Below are 16,840 nucleotides of genomic sequence, written 5' to 3'. Positions count from 1 at the left end.
CCAACCGCCCTCCCTCCCTGAGCTGCGGCTTCAAAAAAATACAATTTTCTTGGTTATTATCAAGGTGGAGTTATTGTTGAGGGGGGTTGCTGTTTCATAAGCCAGGTAATGAGTACATTTCTTTGTGGATGGTGTACCCCCCACCCCGTCTTTTCCCTCTCCCCATCCCCCTCCGTCCCCGCCCTTCATGAAGCTTGCGTGCCCCCTGCCCCCCCAGGCTGTGGCTCTTAAAGGAGGAGTATTAGGGGAGGAAAGTCCTAAGAGGTCTTTGACATCTGCCTGTTGTTTGCAGATCTTCCTCCTTAGAAGGAGTCCTGGCTAGACTGCTGGGGGGTGGGGAGGGAGGCTGCAGGAAGGAACAGTTGTACCCCCAGAATTCTCAATGTCCCCCTGGTGCTTCCTCTACTGAGTGTCAGATAGTCTGGCAGTGTGAGGTTCTGTGATCTTCCCCAGGGGTGGCCCTAGGCCCGCAGTGTGGATCAGGAAACTGAGGCTGGCAGAGAGGAACTCACGGGGACGGGGAGCTCTGCAGTCTGGCCCCAAGACTGATGGCTATTTTTTTTGTCGGTCCTGGGTCTTGAACTCTGGACCTGGGCGTTGTCCCTCCACTCTTCAGCTCAAGGCTAGTGCTCTACCACTTGAACCACAACACCACTTCTGGCTTTTTCTGCTTATGTCGGGCTGAGGAATGGAACCCAGTGCCCTATGCATGTGAGGCAAGCTCTCTACCACTGAGCCACCTTCCAAGCTGATGGCTTTCAGAAGAAGAAGGAGAAGGAGGAGGAGAAGAAGAGGAAGAGGAGGCTGGGAAGGTGGCTCAGTGGTAGAGTGCTTGCCTTGCATATATGAGGCCCTGAGTTTGATTCCTAAGTTCCACATAAGCAGAAAAAGCTAAAAGTGCACTGTGCTCAAGTGGTAGAATGCTCGCCTTGAGCTGAAGAGCGGAGGGGCAGCGCCCAGGCCCAGAGTTCAGACCTACGACTGACAAAAAAGAAAGAAAGAAAGAAAAGAAAAAGAAAAAAAAGGAAGAAATTGAGATGAAGCTCACACCTCATAGACTTAACCATGGGAGGGGCTGGGCAGGCAGCATTTTTATAATCCCAGCTGTTTGGGAGGCCCAGATTGGGAGGATTCACGCCCAAGGCCAGCCCTGGCAGCAAACACAAGATGCTATCTGAAAAGTAAAGCTACAGAGGGCCAAGGCTGCGGCTCTGGGGGGAAACATCAGCCTAGCAAGTGTAAGGTCCCCAGTTCAAACCACAATACACCCTGTACCCCAGAAAGAAAACAGACTGACCATTCCTGAGAGAGCAGTGCGGTGATGTGCGGGACAGCTGGTGTTGCAGTCTTCACTTGTTGCTGGCTCCAGAATCTGTTCCTTTCCTTCTCGTTGCGTTTCCCTAAGGAAGAATTTAACTATCACCTTGCCCCCGCCCCCCCTCTTCTATCACACTGCCCCACCCCGCATGCCTTGGGGGACCAGCAGTGTGTGCCCGTCTGGCCTGACCTGACCTAGGCTGCACATTTCCCCTGCCCACAGCTGTGCCCCTTTGGGGTCTGGCAACTCTCACTGAGCGCCATGTTTGTGAGGCTGGAGAGCCGCACCTCCCTTCTTTTCATGGCTGAATAATATTCCACAGCAGGCATGGGCCTCTGGATCCTGCCGCCTGTGACTGGCTTCTGGCTGTGGAGAGGGGCGCCTGTGGGCCTGCAGGTACCTGGAACTGGTTTGGACCAGTTTGCAGAGACTGCACACTGTTAAGGCCTGACAGTCACGTGGTGGGCGAGGGGGCTGTCCAAGGCGCCAGCTCGTGCTGCTAGGAAGCGATGGGAGCCCTGGCTGGCTTTTTTCTTTTCTTTTTTGCCAGTCCTGGGGCTTGAACTCAGAGCCTGGGTGCTGTCCCTGAGCCTCTGTGCTCAGGCGAGCGCTCGCTCTACCACTTGAGCCTCAGCGCCTCTTGTTTTTCTGAGTAGTTTATTGGAGATGAGAAGCTCATGGACTTTCCTGCCGCTGCTGGCCTCGAACTGTGACCTCAGCTCTCAGCCTCTTGAGTAGCTAAGGTAGCAGGTGTGAGCCACCAGCGCTTGGCCTGGCTTTTTTCTTTTTTTTTTTTTTTTGGGGGTCCGGTTGTAGGGCCTGAACTCTGGGCCTGGGCGCTGTTCCTCAGCTCTTCAGCTCAAGGCTAGCGCTCTACCACTTGAGCCACAGCGCCACTTCCGGCTTTTTTCCTCTTGCTTATGTGGTGCTGAGGAATGGAACCCAGGGCCTCAGGCATGCAAGGCAAGCGTTCTACCACTGAGCCACCTTCCCAGCCCCCAGTCCTGGGCCTTGAACTCAAAGCCTGGGTGCTGTCCCTGAGCTTTTTCACTCAAGGTTGGCGCTCTACTCCTTGAGCCACCGCTCCACTTCTGGCTTTTTGGTGATTCATTGGCAATAAGGGTCTCACAGACATCTCAAACCAGGTGGCCTTGAACTGTGATCCTCAGACTTCAGCCTCCTCAGTCGCTGGGATTACAGGCGTGAGCATGGCCCCCAGCACGGCCTTCCTTCTTGTAGATGGCAAAATGATTTGTGGCCCGCTGTCTTCAGGGCGGCACACCGTGTTGGCCCGAGTTGCCCCATGCTCAGCGGGAGGAGATGGGGATGTGGGGACAGATGGAGACAAGGGCGGGAATAATGGGACATTTTTCTGCCTCCTGGTCCTGGGGTGGGCTGTGTGGCCCGGGGTGGCTGCGATGCTGTCTGCAGCGGGGCTCTGGTTCTGCCCCTGGCCTTGGCGCCCTTCCTTGCGCTGGCGCTTTAAGGTGGAGAAGCCTCCGATATTGTCCTCCCTCCCTGTGGGCATTTCAAACAGGATGATGTCGCTAAGAACAGCCCCTCCTGCCCTGAGACTGCCGCCTATCATCTTCACTTCTGCCATAGGCAGACAGATGCAGGTTCAAACCCAGCTCTGTCCTGAACTCCTTGTGGGGCCTTGGTCAGTGTTAGTGGCCGGGAGGCCTGTGGGGTGATGCTGGACCCGGCCCCCGTGTGCCAGTGGTGAATGTGTGTGACACTTCTGGTAACTCCTCTCTCCGTCAAGTCTGTCCTGGCTTGCTTTGCCCTTGCTCTGGACAGAGAGGTGGTAGAGCTGGGGATACGAGTGGATGAAGCTGGGCTGTGCTGGGGGCAGACGGACACCAGCCTCGCCTTCTCCTCAGTGCCTTGCCCTGCACTGGAAATCCCCTTCTCTGTCTGGTACAGTTCCCTCTAGCAAATGGGAGTGCGGGGCTGGGCTGGGGCCCCGGCGCGGAGAGCCCCTCGCGCGTAGAAAGGTAGAAATGTGCATCTTAAGGCAATTCCACTTGAATCGGCAGCTCTGGTGACCTAGATGAATATCAAGGTCTCAGCACAGCAGCTCACGCCTGTAATCCCAGATGCGAAGGAGGCTGAGATCTGAGGATCCCAGTCCAAAACAGTGGGCAGATAAATCTGAGAGATTCTTCTCTCCATTGAAGCAGCAAGAAGCCCGAAGCTGGGGTGTGGCTCAAATGGTAGGGCATGAGGCCTTGAGTTCAAACCTCAGTACCTGTGCACACATGCACACGAAAGGGTCCCAGTGGGGGAGGGGGAGAGGGGGCAGTGCCTGGCCAGGTTTCACGGATTTCTGTCCTGTTCTGCACCAAGGAGAGGCCGGCACACGCCACTGAAGAAAATGGACACGTTTACACACGCGTGCACATCCTGGCGTCTCTGCAGCCAGCGCGAGCCTTGTAAAGCAAGGTACAATGGTCTAAAATATCATCTGGATTCAATCCATCTATCTAGTGTTCCGTCTAATTACTGTATTAGAAGAGTCTGCAGACCGTGTATTGAACATTATAAATGGAAATAAAATGATTCTGGTAATGGCTTAATAAAGGTGAGCTTGCTCTGTCTGTATCCATGGACTGTGGCCAGATTGATTTGTCAGGAAAGGAAGAAAGAAAGAAAGGAAGAAAGAAGAAGAAAAAGGAAGAAAGAAACAGCCGCCTGTCGCCACACTTCGGGGACTGTCTGCATAGAAGCAGTTATTCGTTCCTTTTATTAACAGCAAACTCTGCAAAAGGGCTAGAAAAACTGACAGCAGCCGTTTCATATTTTATAAAGCCGCTCCCGGCTGGTGGTTTGTCAGCTGGGATAAATCAAGGAGCACCCGGATCTCCTGGTGAGTTTGGAGCGAGGCCTGCATTGGTGGCGGATGACTGCAGTCTCCTCCGTCCGTGATGAACCCTCTGTGCCTGGGGAGGATCTGTGGTCCAGGCAGGGAGGCCACGCCCTGGGGCACATCAGTCATTGGGGCTGTCCAATCAGGAGAGAGAGGGGCCCTTGGTGCATCACGCCCCTTTTTCCCCAGTGCCTAGTTTTCTTCACAATCCCTGGAGCTTTCTGGAGAGATCATACCAACCTCTTGAGACTTGATGCAGCCCTGCCTGAAGGCCCCACTGGCTCTGCGGCCGCCACCCAGTGACCGGAAGACGACATGAACTCCACCGTACACCCAGCCTTCTCCCAAGGAACCCTGATGAAGGCGGGCGCGGCATGGGTCCCGCCCAAACTCCTGATTTCTTGCTCCAGTTGGACCAAGGTAAGTGTCGGAGGTTAAATTCCAGAGCACCCAGAAATGCCCTCCCCCCCCAGCCGTGGTACCCACACCGGGCGTCATCCGTGTTGTCATGGTTACCAGGGCCCAGGACCCCAGAGACGGGAGCGCAGAATTAATGGTGGTCCCCAGTAAAGGATTCCTGTCTCGGCGAGGTTGATGGATTGCATTGATGGGCCATTTGTCATACTGTAATTGTTCTGGCAAATGTAATACCCACTCGTATAAACATTGTGCCGCCGTGCTAATAAAACCCCAAATAGGAAGAGAAAGGATGACACAGTGTTGCGCTCACTTAAAGAGACAATGCCTCCCCTCGCCTCGGAGCTCGCTGCTGCTTCTGGAAGCTTCGGTGTCTAGGGTCTTCTGCACAGATGTGCACAGGCACTAAGCTGCCGGGGCTGTGCATGCCCCGGATGCCTCAGTTTCCCATGGTTCCTCTTCTCCAGAGCAGCCATTGAGCAGCTCTCTGAGTTGCTCGGCGGGGTCTCTCTGGCCCAGTGGGCTCTGCGAGGTCTGGCCACTGCCTCCGGGAAGCCTGCCCAGACCAGCTGGCTGAGCCTGCGGCACGCTAGCTCCCTACCCTTGTTGGATTGGGGTCCCCAAAAGCCAGGCCTGGGCCCTTTGTGAATGCACGGTGAGCGGCTGCCTCGTTGACTCCCTGAGAGGCTGCCCACCCGCCCCTGGGGGCCCTGGACGCTTCGAGCCTCTGTTTTCCTGCCACCCTCCAGCCTTCTCCGTCCTTCCACAGTGAGGAGACCCCCTGCGGCCCCCCACGCACAGGCCACGCCTCTCAGCTCCTGGGGCCTCCCACTGCGGGTGCGCTGCACCCCCTGGGGCTGGTGCCTGTCTCTCTGCTCGGCCAGAGTGCCTTACTCCCCCCCCCCCCCCCCGCCCGGTCCACCCGGAGCTTCATCCTCTTGAAGTCCCCGCATGCCTGGGCCTGGCTGGATGAGTGACTGAATGAATGGCTGTGTGTGTGTGAATGAATGATTCTGTGCCCCACGCTCAGCTCCACCACTTGTGCGGGCCCGTCCCAAGCCAGCGTGGGTGAGGCGGCAGTCAGGGTCGCGGAGGCTGGCGGGGTGCGGGTGGGGGGCAGTGTCAGGCCCTCTCCTGTGCCGTCCGCCCCGGGCTCGGGTCTAGCTCTCCTGAGCAGCCACGGTCTCCCGTTTTGGCCTGAGGAGCCTCACACCGCCATCGTCCTCCCTGTGCTCCCACACAGCGCGGACCCCAGTGTCTGCCACCACACCCCTTTCTTGGAGGGTTATGTACCCCCCCAGAAAGTGCTGTCCCGGCATTCTCAGGCGGTGCCGAGCATCTGTTTTTAGCACCAGGTGGCGTGTGGCACACTCTGGACTTGAACCGTGCTCCTGGAGAGGCGGTTTATCGCAATGAGAGAAGTTCTAGCCAGTCTGGGGGACGCCTTTGGCACTCAATGGTGCAGTGTGGCCTTTTGGATACCTGAGGCCAGGGAAAGGAACAGCCTACATCCGTCCTTGTATAGGAATTGCTGTCAAACCCTCCAGACACTGGGGAAGGCTGGTGGGGCCCCCCTGGCCGGTTCCAGTGGCTCGGTCCCTGTGCGTCTCTGGGACCTGTGCATGCAGTAGGTGCTCAATTCTCCCTTCATTGCTGAGAGCCGAGTAGCAAGGCAGGAATGTTGACTTTTGCACCCTCCCTTGCCTTCCCTCCCTCCCTGTCTTCTCTTCCTCTCTCCTTCCCTCCCTCTCACCCTTCCTCCCTCCTTTCTTCCCTTCTTCCCTTCTTTCCTTCCTTTCTTCCTCTGTGTGTGTGCCAGTCCTCGGGCTTGAACTCAGGGCCTAGGCTCTGTCCCTGCAGTTTGGGGCTCAAGGCTAGTGCTCTACCATTTGAGCCACAGCTTCCCTTCTGGCTTTTTGGTGGTTCGTTGGAGGTAAGCGTCTCATGGATGTTGCTACCCAGGCTGGCCTCCAACCTCGCTCCTCAGATCGCAGCCTCCTGAGTAGCTCGAATTACAGGCGTGAGCCACCAGCGCCCAGCCGTTGCTTGGACTTTTCAGAACAAGCATATATTCACCTTGTGGTTTTTAAAAAGTCTTCCTCCCAAAACAAAAGGATTAAAAAAAATCACGCCTTGGACTTGCACGGCTCAGTGTGCACCGTGCACTGGGGAGGCACGGGAGAGGTGCACCGTCCGCTGGGGAGGTGCAGGGGAGGCGCACCGTCCCGCTGGGGAGGCGCAGGGGAGGCGCACCGTCCCGCTGGGGAGGCGCAGGGGAGGCGCACCGTCCCGCTGGGGAGGTGCAGGGGAGGCGCACCGTCCGCTGGGGAGGCGCACCATCCCGCCGTCCCACTGGGGCCGTGCAGGGCCCGGGAGGCTGGCATTTCCTGGTCGGTGCAGCCAGGCATGGCTGACTCCGGTCTTGGGAACAAAGCGGGCGTCTGCTCGTTTGTCTTGCTTTGCGTTTCCCCTGGGCAGGGGGCGTGCACAGGCAGGCACAGAGATGTGTTTCTGAAAGCTCCTGTTGTGCTTCTGCCCCAGCAGGAGGCAGAGAGCTGGCGACCACTTGACTTTTGTGGAGCTGAACGTTCCTGTGTGACTTCCTCCTTCTCCTTCAGCTTTGAGATCCTTCCAGAACTGCCCAAGCACTGGAAAAAGGGTGTGGGACCCAATGACGAGGGGTCCCTGTCAAGTGGTTTCTGTTCTGTTTTGAGCCATTTATTTATTTTTGTGGCACTCCTGGGGCCTGGGCACTGTCCCTAAGCTTTTGCTCACAGCCAGTGTTCTACCACTTGATCCACAGCACCACTTCTGGCTTTGTTTTGTGATGAATTCAAGATAAGAGTCTCACAGATGTTTCTGCCCAGGCTGACTTCGAACTGCGATCCGCACATCTCAGCATCCTGAGTAGCCAGGATGACAGGCGTGAGCCACCGGTGCCGGCTCTGTCTTCAGCCATTTAAAGACAGCTCCCCGCCCACCCTGCTGATTCCTGAAGCCTTTGAATTTGTATAATTGTATCTCCAACATTTGTCAAAAGTTTCAACTGACCCGTTTCAGGGGCGGGGTGGGGGGGGAGGGATAAAAGATAAACAGGCTTCGTTGTCTGGAGTCATATGTAATTTTTATCTCTTGACCTTTCCGTGTGAGGCAGCAGTAAAATGAAGAGGCATTGCCGTTACTTAACATTCTGGCTGTACTAACGGGTTTCTGCCTGAGACCCGGGGTTTTAAATTGGCTAATGCAGAATCCTTGCCGAGCTAATAATAATTCAGATTATTCCTGTCAGCTATTCCGGTTTCATGGGTAATTTAGTAGTTGAATAAATTTTTTTTTAAAAAAAAAAGAAAAAAAATGCATTCGTTCCCCCGCGCCGTTATGAATCAGGAGAAGGTTTGCCATTGACAGCCGTAACTGTAAGAAGATTTAAATTGCTACTGAAAAGGATTTGAGTGAAGGTAATGTTTTATAATGTTCTCAGCCATATGCACTACTTTCAGGCCTCATCAGTTTTACATTGATTCCTAGTGAAGTGTTTAATTGCATCATGAATGCAATATAATTCAGTTCTTTCTGCTAATACGATATATACCTCAGAGTGATCTGCAGCACCCGCCGAGAATTCGCGCTCACTTCTGGATCTGGGAGGGCAGTGAGCATTGGGCACCCGCTGTATGCGCATGGGGCTGGGCATAGCGGGCATCTGGGGGCCGGGAGGGTGGCGTCTGCCTGTCACCCGGACCCAGTGCCCAGGGCCAGCCACAGAGGGGGTCTGGTCTCACCCACCAGCCATGCTCTGAGGGCAGAGATCTGCCCCCCTCTGCCCGCCAGATGGTGGGGAAGCTGCCCATCGCCAGCCTGGCAAGCCTGTCCTGCGGCCATTTCTAAATGGTTATTATGGCCGGGGTGCCAGTGGGGTTCATGCTGGTCATGCTAGTCACTCAGGAGCTAAGATCTGAGGATCGCAGTTCACAGCCAGCTGGGGCAGACAAATCTGAGACCGAACCTGCAGTGAACCAGCAAAGAGCCAGAAGTGGCATCTTAGTTCAAGTGGTTGCGTGCCAGCCTTGAGCAGATAAACGTGAGTGCCCAGGCCCATGAGTTCAAGTCCCTGTACTGGCAATAACTAAGTGGCTCCCTCGGGCGGGCTCTCTGCCACCACTTAGTTGTCCTGTGGATGTGGGCCCATCCCTCTGCGTGCTGTGGCTTGGGGAGCACCAGTGGTGGCATTCGCCTGAGTTACGTTTGTCAGCTTTGATGGACAGCTCGAGGGGTCTGGCCCTGAGGTCAGCGGAGAGCTCACCCCCGCTGGAGCGGGGCCTCGTCTCCATGTGGGGACCACAGAGCATGTCCTCGGAAGGGGCAGCGCCCCCCGACTCCATCCACCTCCCCCCACCCCAGACCAAAATTGTCCTCACTTCCCATTTCCCCCGGAAGGCTGGCGCCCGGATTTGTGTGCCAGATGACTTGTTTTTAAAGGCAAATTCAAACATATACAGCATACAGCCAAACTAAATACAGTCCGTCTGTGGCTCCGCCCGCCAGCCCACCTGCTCCCGAGCGCGCCAGGCCTGCTGCCGAAGCAAAAACCATCGCTTTCAGCCGACAAACCCACGCACTTAGCGCGGCGAGCTCTGAGCCTTGCCAGGCTGGGGCAGCCCGGCGGCAGCGGCACGCGCGGCAGCGGCACGCGGCACGTGGCCCTCGGGGATGTGCTGTCCTGGGCTGGGCAGGTCGGCTCACCCGCTGTTTCCTGACGTGTAGAGGGCACCATCTCCAAACAGAGCGGAAGCCAGAGCTACCGTGGAGCCTCACACACAGGGCTTGTAAAGGGGGGAAACTGAGGCAGGTGGGGAGGGTGGGGCAGCTCTTCCTGCCATCCCAGCTACCAGGGGGCTGGAAGTGGGCGGAGTGACCAGAAGGCTTATGATCCAGGATTCTATTTGAAAGAATAGACTAAAGCAAAGGGAGGCAAGAGATGTGGCTCAGTGGTAGAGCGCCTGCCTAGCAAGCAAAAAGCCCTGAGTTTGAATCCCAGTGGGGGGTGGGGGGAGGGGGAGGGGGGGCCAAGGGTGGATGGTGAGAAAGTGAACTTACCTTTTGGCCTTCACCGCGTTTTTCACTTGTAATTCATCGCTGAGGCGGAGGCATGATGGAGAGCTCCAGGTCAGCCTGGGCTACACTGGGGTCTCCAAACAAAACAAGGAACGGAGGGAGAGGGGGAGGCAGGTCACTGAGGTTCCAGAGGCCCCACTCTCGGGGTCTGCAGCCCACGAGCTGAGGGGGGCAGGCTAGCTCGCCGCGCGGGCTGCTGACCAGGCTGTGTGTCTCGGTGCCTCGGCCAGTGTCTGTTGACCAGCGGCGTAACAGACGCCCAGGCTGGTGCGGGGCAGGAATTTGCTTGTGCCTGCAGGGCCCCATCTCCCCGTGCTGGGGCCTCACCTCTGTCCAGAATGTCCCCTTGTTAAAAGGGCAGCTGTCATTCCAGGCTAGGGATACCCCAATGGCCCCTATAGGGACCCCAGCTCCAATCAGGCCCTGTTCTGAGGCCCCGGGACGTATGATCTTACGGGACTGTACACTCCATGTACAGAGGCCGCGTGGGGTGACAGTGGCGGGGTGGACAGAGGGCTGTCACCAGGGGGGACAGGAAGTCAGCGTGGTGCAGGCCCTGTCAGCAGCACGCGCGCTTGCGCCTCTGCATCACAGCCTTTGAATGGAGACAGTGGATCTTCCGCCATTTGACCCAGTCAGGCCTGGGGCCGCCGGGCGCCACCACGCTGTAACCGGAGCTCTGCTCCTTGTCATCCCCGGCCTCCGGGAAGGACAGGCAGCCTGTTTGATCATCATAACCTTGACGCTGAAGAATAATTTATCCGTGTCCCAGACGAGGAAATTGCAAACTATTATTTATGAAGGTGAGCCGCACGCCAGACTCCGTGCTGGTGTCTGGTGGAGCTGGCTGGAGTGGCGCGATCCTTCCGATAAAACGGGCGTCGCGTCTGCGGGGTGAGGAGAGGTGGTGGCGGGGAAGAGTAGCATACCAGGCTCCCATGGGAGCATCCCGGGAATGACATGGGGTGGGGGGAGGCATGGGGGCCTCGCCTTGGGACTGGAGGCCTTGGTTTGGGGGCTGGCGTACAGCAAGGTGACCTGTATTCAGGTCTTAATGCCAGCCCACATGGGATGGGTCCCTTCTCCATTGTTTCCTATACGCTGTGTGGCACTGAGTGAAGAGCTTCCTTAGTTTGCAAACTGTACTGTGAGAATAAGAAAGGTGGTGCCTTGGAAACCAGGCACTGTGGCTCACGCCTGTAATCCTAGCTACTTGGGAGGCTGAAGTCTGAGGATCATAGTTTGAAGTCAGACTGTGCAGACATATCCATAATTGAAGACTCTTATCTCCAATTAACCAGAAAAAAAAAACAAACAAACCCAAAAGTGGAGCTGTGGCTCAAGTGGCAGAGTGTTAGCCTTGAGTGAAAAAAACTAAAGAACAGTGTGCAGGCCCAAAGAAAAACCAAGCAAACAAGAGACTAGATCCCCTGGGGCTGCCTGGGGGTTCATGTGAGGTAAGGGGGGTGCTTGCCTGGTCCCTGGGCCCACTTGTTGCCTAGTGCCAGTTAAACCAAGTGACCACAAAGCCATCCCTGGGGCCACACAGCTGGCCTGGTACCCTAGCTCTGCTTTTCTCTGGCTAGGTGACTTGGAGGCATCACTTCACCTCTCTGAGCCTGTTTTCCTTATCTGTCAAATGGGTACAAGAAACTGCTCTTGAGAGCAGAGCAAATGGATGGCGAGAGACTTCAGAACAGGGCTTGTGCTACGAATGTACTCAGCAGATGTCCCAGGCCTGCCTTGCTTCCCTCCCTCCCTTCCTCCTTCCCATCCCTCCCTCCCTTCCTCCTTCCTTCTTTCCTTCCCTCCTTTCTTCCCTCCCTCCTTCCTTCTTTCCTTCCCTCCTTTCTTCCCTCCCTCCTTCCTTCCTCCTTCCCTCCCTCCCTCCTCCCCCTCCCTCACTTCTTCCTTCCTTCCTTCCTTCCTTCCTTCCATACTATCCTCCCTCCTCCTCCCCCTCCCCCTCCCTCCCTCCCTCCCTCCCTCCCTCCCTCCCTTCCTTCCTTCCTTCCTTCCTTCCGAAGCTGTCCCCAGCCTCAACTCACATTTAGAAGCAGCCTGTCCTCCATCTTCCCACGCCACGGATGTCATGCTTCATTTTAAACCCCAGTGGATTTGCATTCCTTGTGATTTGCAGACCTCCGGCACGGCGGTTCCAGCGTGGCGAGCTGTGTGTCATTGCAGCCCAGCCAGTGCCCGCCTCTGCCATGGGCCAGCCAGTGCCCACCCCTGTCACGGACCAGCGCACCAGGTCCAGGACCAGCACCACACACTCCCGAGCCCTGCCAGCCAGCCCTGCCCCCCCCCCCACGGTGGTTCTACTGAGTTAGTGTATGGTATTGAATTAGTATTCATTTCTCTAATATGATAGAAAAGTATAATCACATTAGTGAGTGACTTTTATAGCACATTAGATTATACATTTGGAGCACGTCCCTGCCTGAAACAGCTGAGAGAAAGAAAGAAGAAAAAGGAAGGAAGGAAGGAAGGAAGGAAGGAAGGAAGGAAGGAAGGAAGGAAGGAAGGGAGTTAGCATTAGTAACAGGCAAGCCTTTCTTCATCCTTGCGCTGGGCCAGGTCCTGGTGTTGCTGTGGACTCTGGCGATGGCAAAAGAAAATTCTACAGAAAATTCTCTGCTTGCTGCACCCCGCTCCCTGCAGTGAAAAGATTTTCACCCTCATGGTTGTTCCCGATGAATTTTCCCTTAATCACGGGGCAGAAGAGTAGGCTGAGCTGGAGGTGTAATTAATAGCGTTAATTAGCCTTCTCTTTTCTCTCTCCTTCTCTTTCTGCCTTCACCCCTTTCCTCCAAGACACCTTGCCGAGCCCAGAAATGCCCGCCCCCTAGCCAGGGACAGTAGCCACTGAGCTCAGAGCCCTCACTTCCCCCCACTGGCCTTCACCTCTCCCGACTTCTCCACTTCTGCACTTTACCAGGCTTTCTGGAAGGTTCAGTTTCCTAGAATTCACTTCTGCCATCATGGTGACTTCGTGTCAGGAAGCCAGGCTTCTCTGAGCACCTCCCTAGCTCCCTCCCTCCCCCTTTCTCTCCCTCCCTCCCCCTTTCTCTCCCTCCCTCCTGACCTCCCTCTTGGACAGCCACTCTGATGCACTGGCCTGAACACAGAAAAAGCTCCCCTGGGCCCCCACTGCCAGGGCTCGAAGCTGGGGCCCCTGAAATCCCAGAACTGAACCTCAACAGGAGGAGAGGGTTCATAGGTCATCCCCAGGCAAGGCTGCTCCTGAGGACTAAAGTCATGTGCTGTGTGCTCGGCCGTGTTCTTGGGTCTGAGGTAGACAGAATGCCCAGGATTTGAACACATCTTGCCTGCCAGGGCGCATTCAGGATCAGCAAGCTGAAAACTTTCTGCAGCACCTACTGCATGCGTGGCACAAGGGGCATGCCCTTCAACCAGACTCTAGTGCTCCTCCCTGGAGGGAAGCCAGACCCTGTACAGAATGCTGTGGGAAACCTCTGGAGGGTGGAGGGTTGTTTGGGGGTTTTTGGGGGTGGGAGGGGGGTTGTTAAGATCTATTGTATGTTTAAAAGATTAAAACTTTAAAAGAAGACCAGTCTGGGGTGTGTGAGCAGAATGGATGGAAAAAAGGAAAAAGGACATGTTAGAAGACGGGGCTCAAGGTTACTGCCGGTGTCTGAGCATGGATTGGAGGATGGCTGAGAGCTGGCTCATGGATGGGCTTGCTGGGCATAGGCGATCTATCAGTAATGTCTGCACTGGCCCCAGAGGAGTATGCGCTGCACCTTTGCTGTCTCTTAGTTGGTTGATGGGAGGGAGTTGGGGAAAATGGTTTCAACAATAGCCACAAGTATTCTGGGAGGTGCATTTGAAAAGGAAAATCCACTGGCTGTTTATGGCGACGTTAAGCAAAGCCATGGTCTAGCACTAGACAATAATATGCCAACATACTTCAGCCTGAGATTGTCCCTAGAGCCATCAGGAGGCAGAGATGAAATCCCTAGAGAGCTGTTCAGAGGGCCAGCACAACTCTAGAAAAGCCATCAGCATAGTTCGGAAGAAAAACAGCAAGGCTGCGTCCAGCTGGGTCTTCCTGAAGTCACCTGACAAGAGGGGACGAGGGACAATCTTTCTAGAAATGCTTTAGGAGAAGGCAGGATTTGGGGAGCTCACAATACACATACTATCTTTCTATTGAGAAAAAACAGAAAGTTCAGGGATTGCCTTTGTGATTTGGGGTCCAGTTCTGGAAGTATCTAGAATGGTATGTCGATTTGTGACCAGGGCTCTGACCTACACGGTGGCCGCTGGTGCATGGTGGGGCTTTGGGAATGAGCCCAGAGGTTCCCTCACTGGCTGCGGGGACCCCACATCACCGCCTGTCGGGAGCCGGGATGCTCCAAACACCTCCCGGCTTCGGCGGCTGGGCCAGATTGGAGAACATCTGGGCCTGGGCCATTTTAAAATGTGGCGTTTGCAAAGATGAATTCTAGAAGCAGTGCACATGTGAGCGACAGCCGGGTGCCCCCCTCCGCTGGGCTGCGAGCCTCGCAGCTCTGGGCGCCCAAGCCAGACTCGGAGCTTCTGTGTGTGCACGTGTGCACGTGCGAGGGTACACAGACTTGACCCTGGGCCTCACACTTTCACTTGGCTGTTTGCTCAAGGTTAGCACTCTACCAGTTGAGCCACAGCTCCACTTCTAGCTTTTTGTATTTTTGGTGGTTAATTAGACATACAAGTCTTACAGATTTTCCTTCCCAGCCTGGCTTTGATCTGTGATCCTCAGACCTCATCCTTCTGTGTAACTTGGATTACAGGCATGAGCTAGGCTCCGGCTAGACTCAAGAACTTTTGTCTTTGTATTAGGGAGATGATTGGGAAACAACTTGCTTGAACTTCAGATCTTGAGTTTGGATCTCTTCAGGGCCCGGCACGTGAGGCTGGACAGGTGAGCTGCTGCTAAATGTAGTCTCCGCTCACAGTATTTTCGCCTCGCCAATGCTCGTGGGAATAGTGTAAGCTGGACGTCTCCGCTTCCCATTGGCTTCGAAGGGCCTGTGTACCACAGCGTGCTGGCCGCGGCCCTCCTGCAGGCCCATCTGGGACTGCAGACATGGGCCTGGCACTCAGGGGTCCTAGGAGCAGGGGGTGCGTATGGACAGATGTGCACCAGCCCCCCCCCGCCCCGTGTGCATAGGCACCTCGTAAACGCTGCCCGCTGGGGCTCTGTGTCCCTGGAGCTCTTCGTGGGGGGAGGCCATGCGTGGGGTGCTGGCAGCTATGCATGGGGTGCTGGCAGCTGTGTGTGGGGTGCTGGCAGCCGTGCAGACAGGGGCCCAGAGAAGTGGAGGGATTGCCGAGGGCTGCACCGGTGCCCCGTCCAGGCCAGGACCCCCGAGGGAGCCGGGCTGGGTTTCTGCGGGGCGGGGCGGCTCATTGGGGATCTTGACTGTGGGCTCGTGGCAGTCATGTGGCCGTGCTGCAGCCTCACGGATGGCCGGGCAGGGGTGGCTGGGCCGGTGGGGGCTCTGCCTATGTCCCAGCCAGGCCAGGCGCGTGTGGAGAGGAGAATCCGCGCCCTTGCCCACACGCTGCTGCTGCTCTTGGCCATGTTGTCTGCCGGGACTTGAGGGGAGAGGAAGTGGACAGGTGTGGGGGTACAGTGACCCCGACCCCACCTGCCTGCAGCTCCTTAGCTGCACTAAAGCAGGGGCTTAGTGTGCCCTCCCCTCCTCCCTCCTCAGATGAAGGTCCCCCTGCTGTGATTTGGAACCCCTCTGTCCCAGGCCTGGTGCTGTCCCCCCCCCCCCCCGCCGTGGTCCTCATCCTTACTGTCCAGGGATGGGTGCTGTGCTGGGCTATCGGGTTCTTCATTCTGTTCCTGCCTCTTCTACATCCCCTAACGCTTCTCTTAGGAAGGCTCTACTTTACCCCATTTTCTAGAGGAGGAAACTGAGGCACAGACAGATTCAATTCCAGCCCCAGGTTTCAGCTAGGAGGTGCCGAGAGCCCTCCAGAGCCCGGGCTGGCCTGAGGTTTCCGTTCAGCCACTTGGGGACAGCCCATAATAGGTGCTGTGTGACATTGTCACACTTGCCGGCTCCACGCCCAACCGTGCCGGCTCCGTGTCCCCGCAGTGGCCGGCCAGCCCTGCTGTCCTGCCAGGGAGGCAGAGCTGGGGGAGCGGGCTGTGAGGGGAGTACGGGTGCGCCCCCCCTGCCCCCCCGTCATGCATCCCTACAGAGTGGCTGTGTTGACCCGCACAGTGGCTCTGTCCTCACAGCCCAGGGCTCGAGTCCTGGCGTTCCTAGCCCCGGCCGGCCGCTCAGGCTGGGCCGCGTTAGCAGTTGCTGCTGTTCTTGGAGAAGACTCGGGCACTGTGTCAGGGAAACGTGGAGGTGACAGGATGGACAACCATAGGGAAGTGGCCTTGCTAACATGGCTGATGGATCAGGAAGAACTGGGGGGTGGGGCATGCTTTTCTAGAAGGTTCTGTGCAAAGTGGCAGGAGCACCCTGTCCGTTGCTCAGGGAGTTGAGGTCCATAGCTGAGGTACCCCCTGGGACCACCACACCAGCACACACCCAGCCCTGGCTTGAGCGGTGTCTCCCCAAGTTCAAGGCCACCCAGAGTCTCGGCAGGCCGGTCCCTGTGAGCCTGGCAGTAGACATTGAACTGGGAGATCTGAGACCCAAGAATCTCCTTGAACACCCCCAAAAACCTGCCTCAGGGTCAGGGCTGAGGGCCCACCCAGGCCGGCCCAGGGCCCAGCCCTGGTTCACCCAGATTCGGCCTGCGAGGATGCGGAAGCGGCGGGGTAGCGGGGTGCCTGGCACACGGACCCCGAAGCCCGCTTTGCGTCATGTTAGTATGTGATTAAAAGGGTCTTAAAATGCCCATTAGTCCCCCTCTGGTCTCTAATAGCGCTTTTGGATTTAGAACAGAATATTATTTACTCATTAGCTGATAATAGACCCTGAGCACACGCCGCAGGGGCGGGCGCAATTACCGGGCAATTACACGACGGGGTGCCTCGTGCCTCTGGGGCGCTGTGTGACGGGACCCGCGGGCCCTGCCGGAAGATGGGGGCCCTGCCGGAAATCTAGGTGCACCTTGGTCCCCCTGCCACCCCCCTGCAC

General features: G+C 56.6%; 1 protein-coding gene across 14 annotated transcripts in view; it reads left to right on the top strand.

The window, feature by feature from the left end:
- The window catches only part of LOC138826396 (homeobox protein cut-like 2), a 125,430-nt gene that overhangs the window by 46,413 nt on the left and 62,177 nt on the right, over positions 1–16,840 (top strand). For 4 of the 14 annotated variants that reach the window (XR_011371700.1, XR_011371701.1, XR_011371699.1 and 1 more), the window contains exon 1: positions 4,274–4,607. The exons of 9 other annotated variants lie outside the window; for them this stretch is intronic. Coding sequence is in view for 1 of the 5 variants with exons in the window: in XM_070021513.1 (XP_069877614.1) it covers positions 4,503–4,607 (105 nt within the window). In the remaining 4 variants the exon portion in view is untranslated. Of the gene's footprint in view, positions 1–4,273; positions 4,608–16,840 lie in introns of those variants that run through there. One more of the 14 variants, XM_070021516.1, reaches the window with a different exon arrangement.

This window comes from Dipodomys merriami, unplaced genomic scaffold, assembly GCF_024711535.1.
Source record: "Dipodomys merriami isolate MVZ:Mamm:240054 unplaced genomic scaffold, mDipMer1.0.p SCAF_142, whole genome shotgun sequence".
NCBI classification, from domain to species: Eukaryota; Metazoa; Chordata; class Mammalia; order Rodentia; family Heteromyidae; genus Dipodomys; species Dipodomys merriami.
The sequence above is the reverse complement of the archived record's forward strand: the minus strand, read 5'-3'. Positions and strand labels throughout refer to the sequence as shown.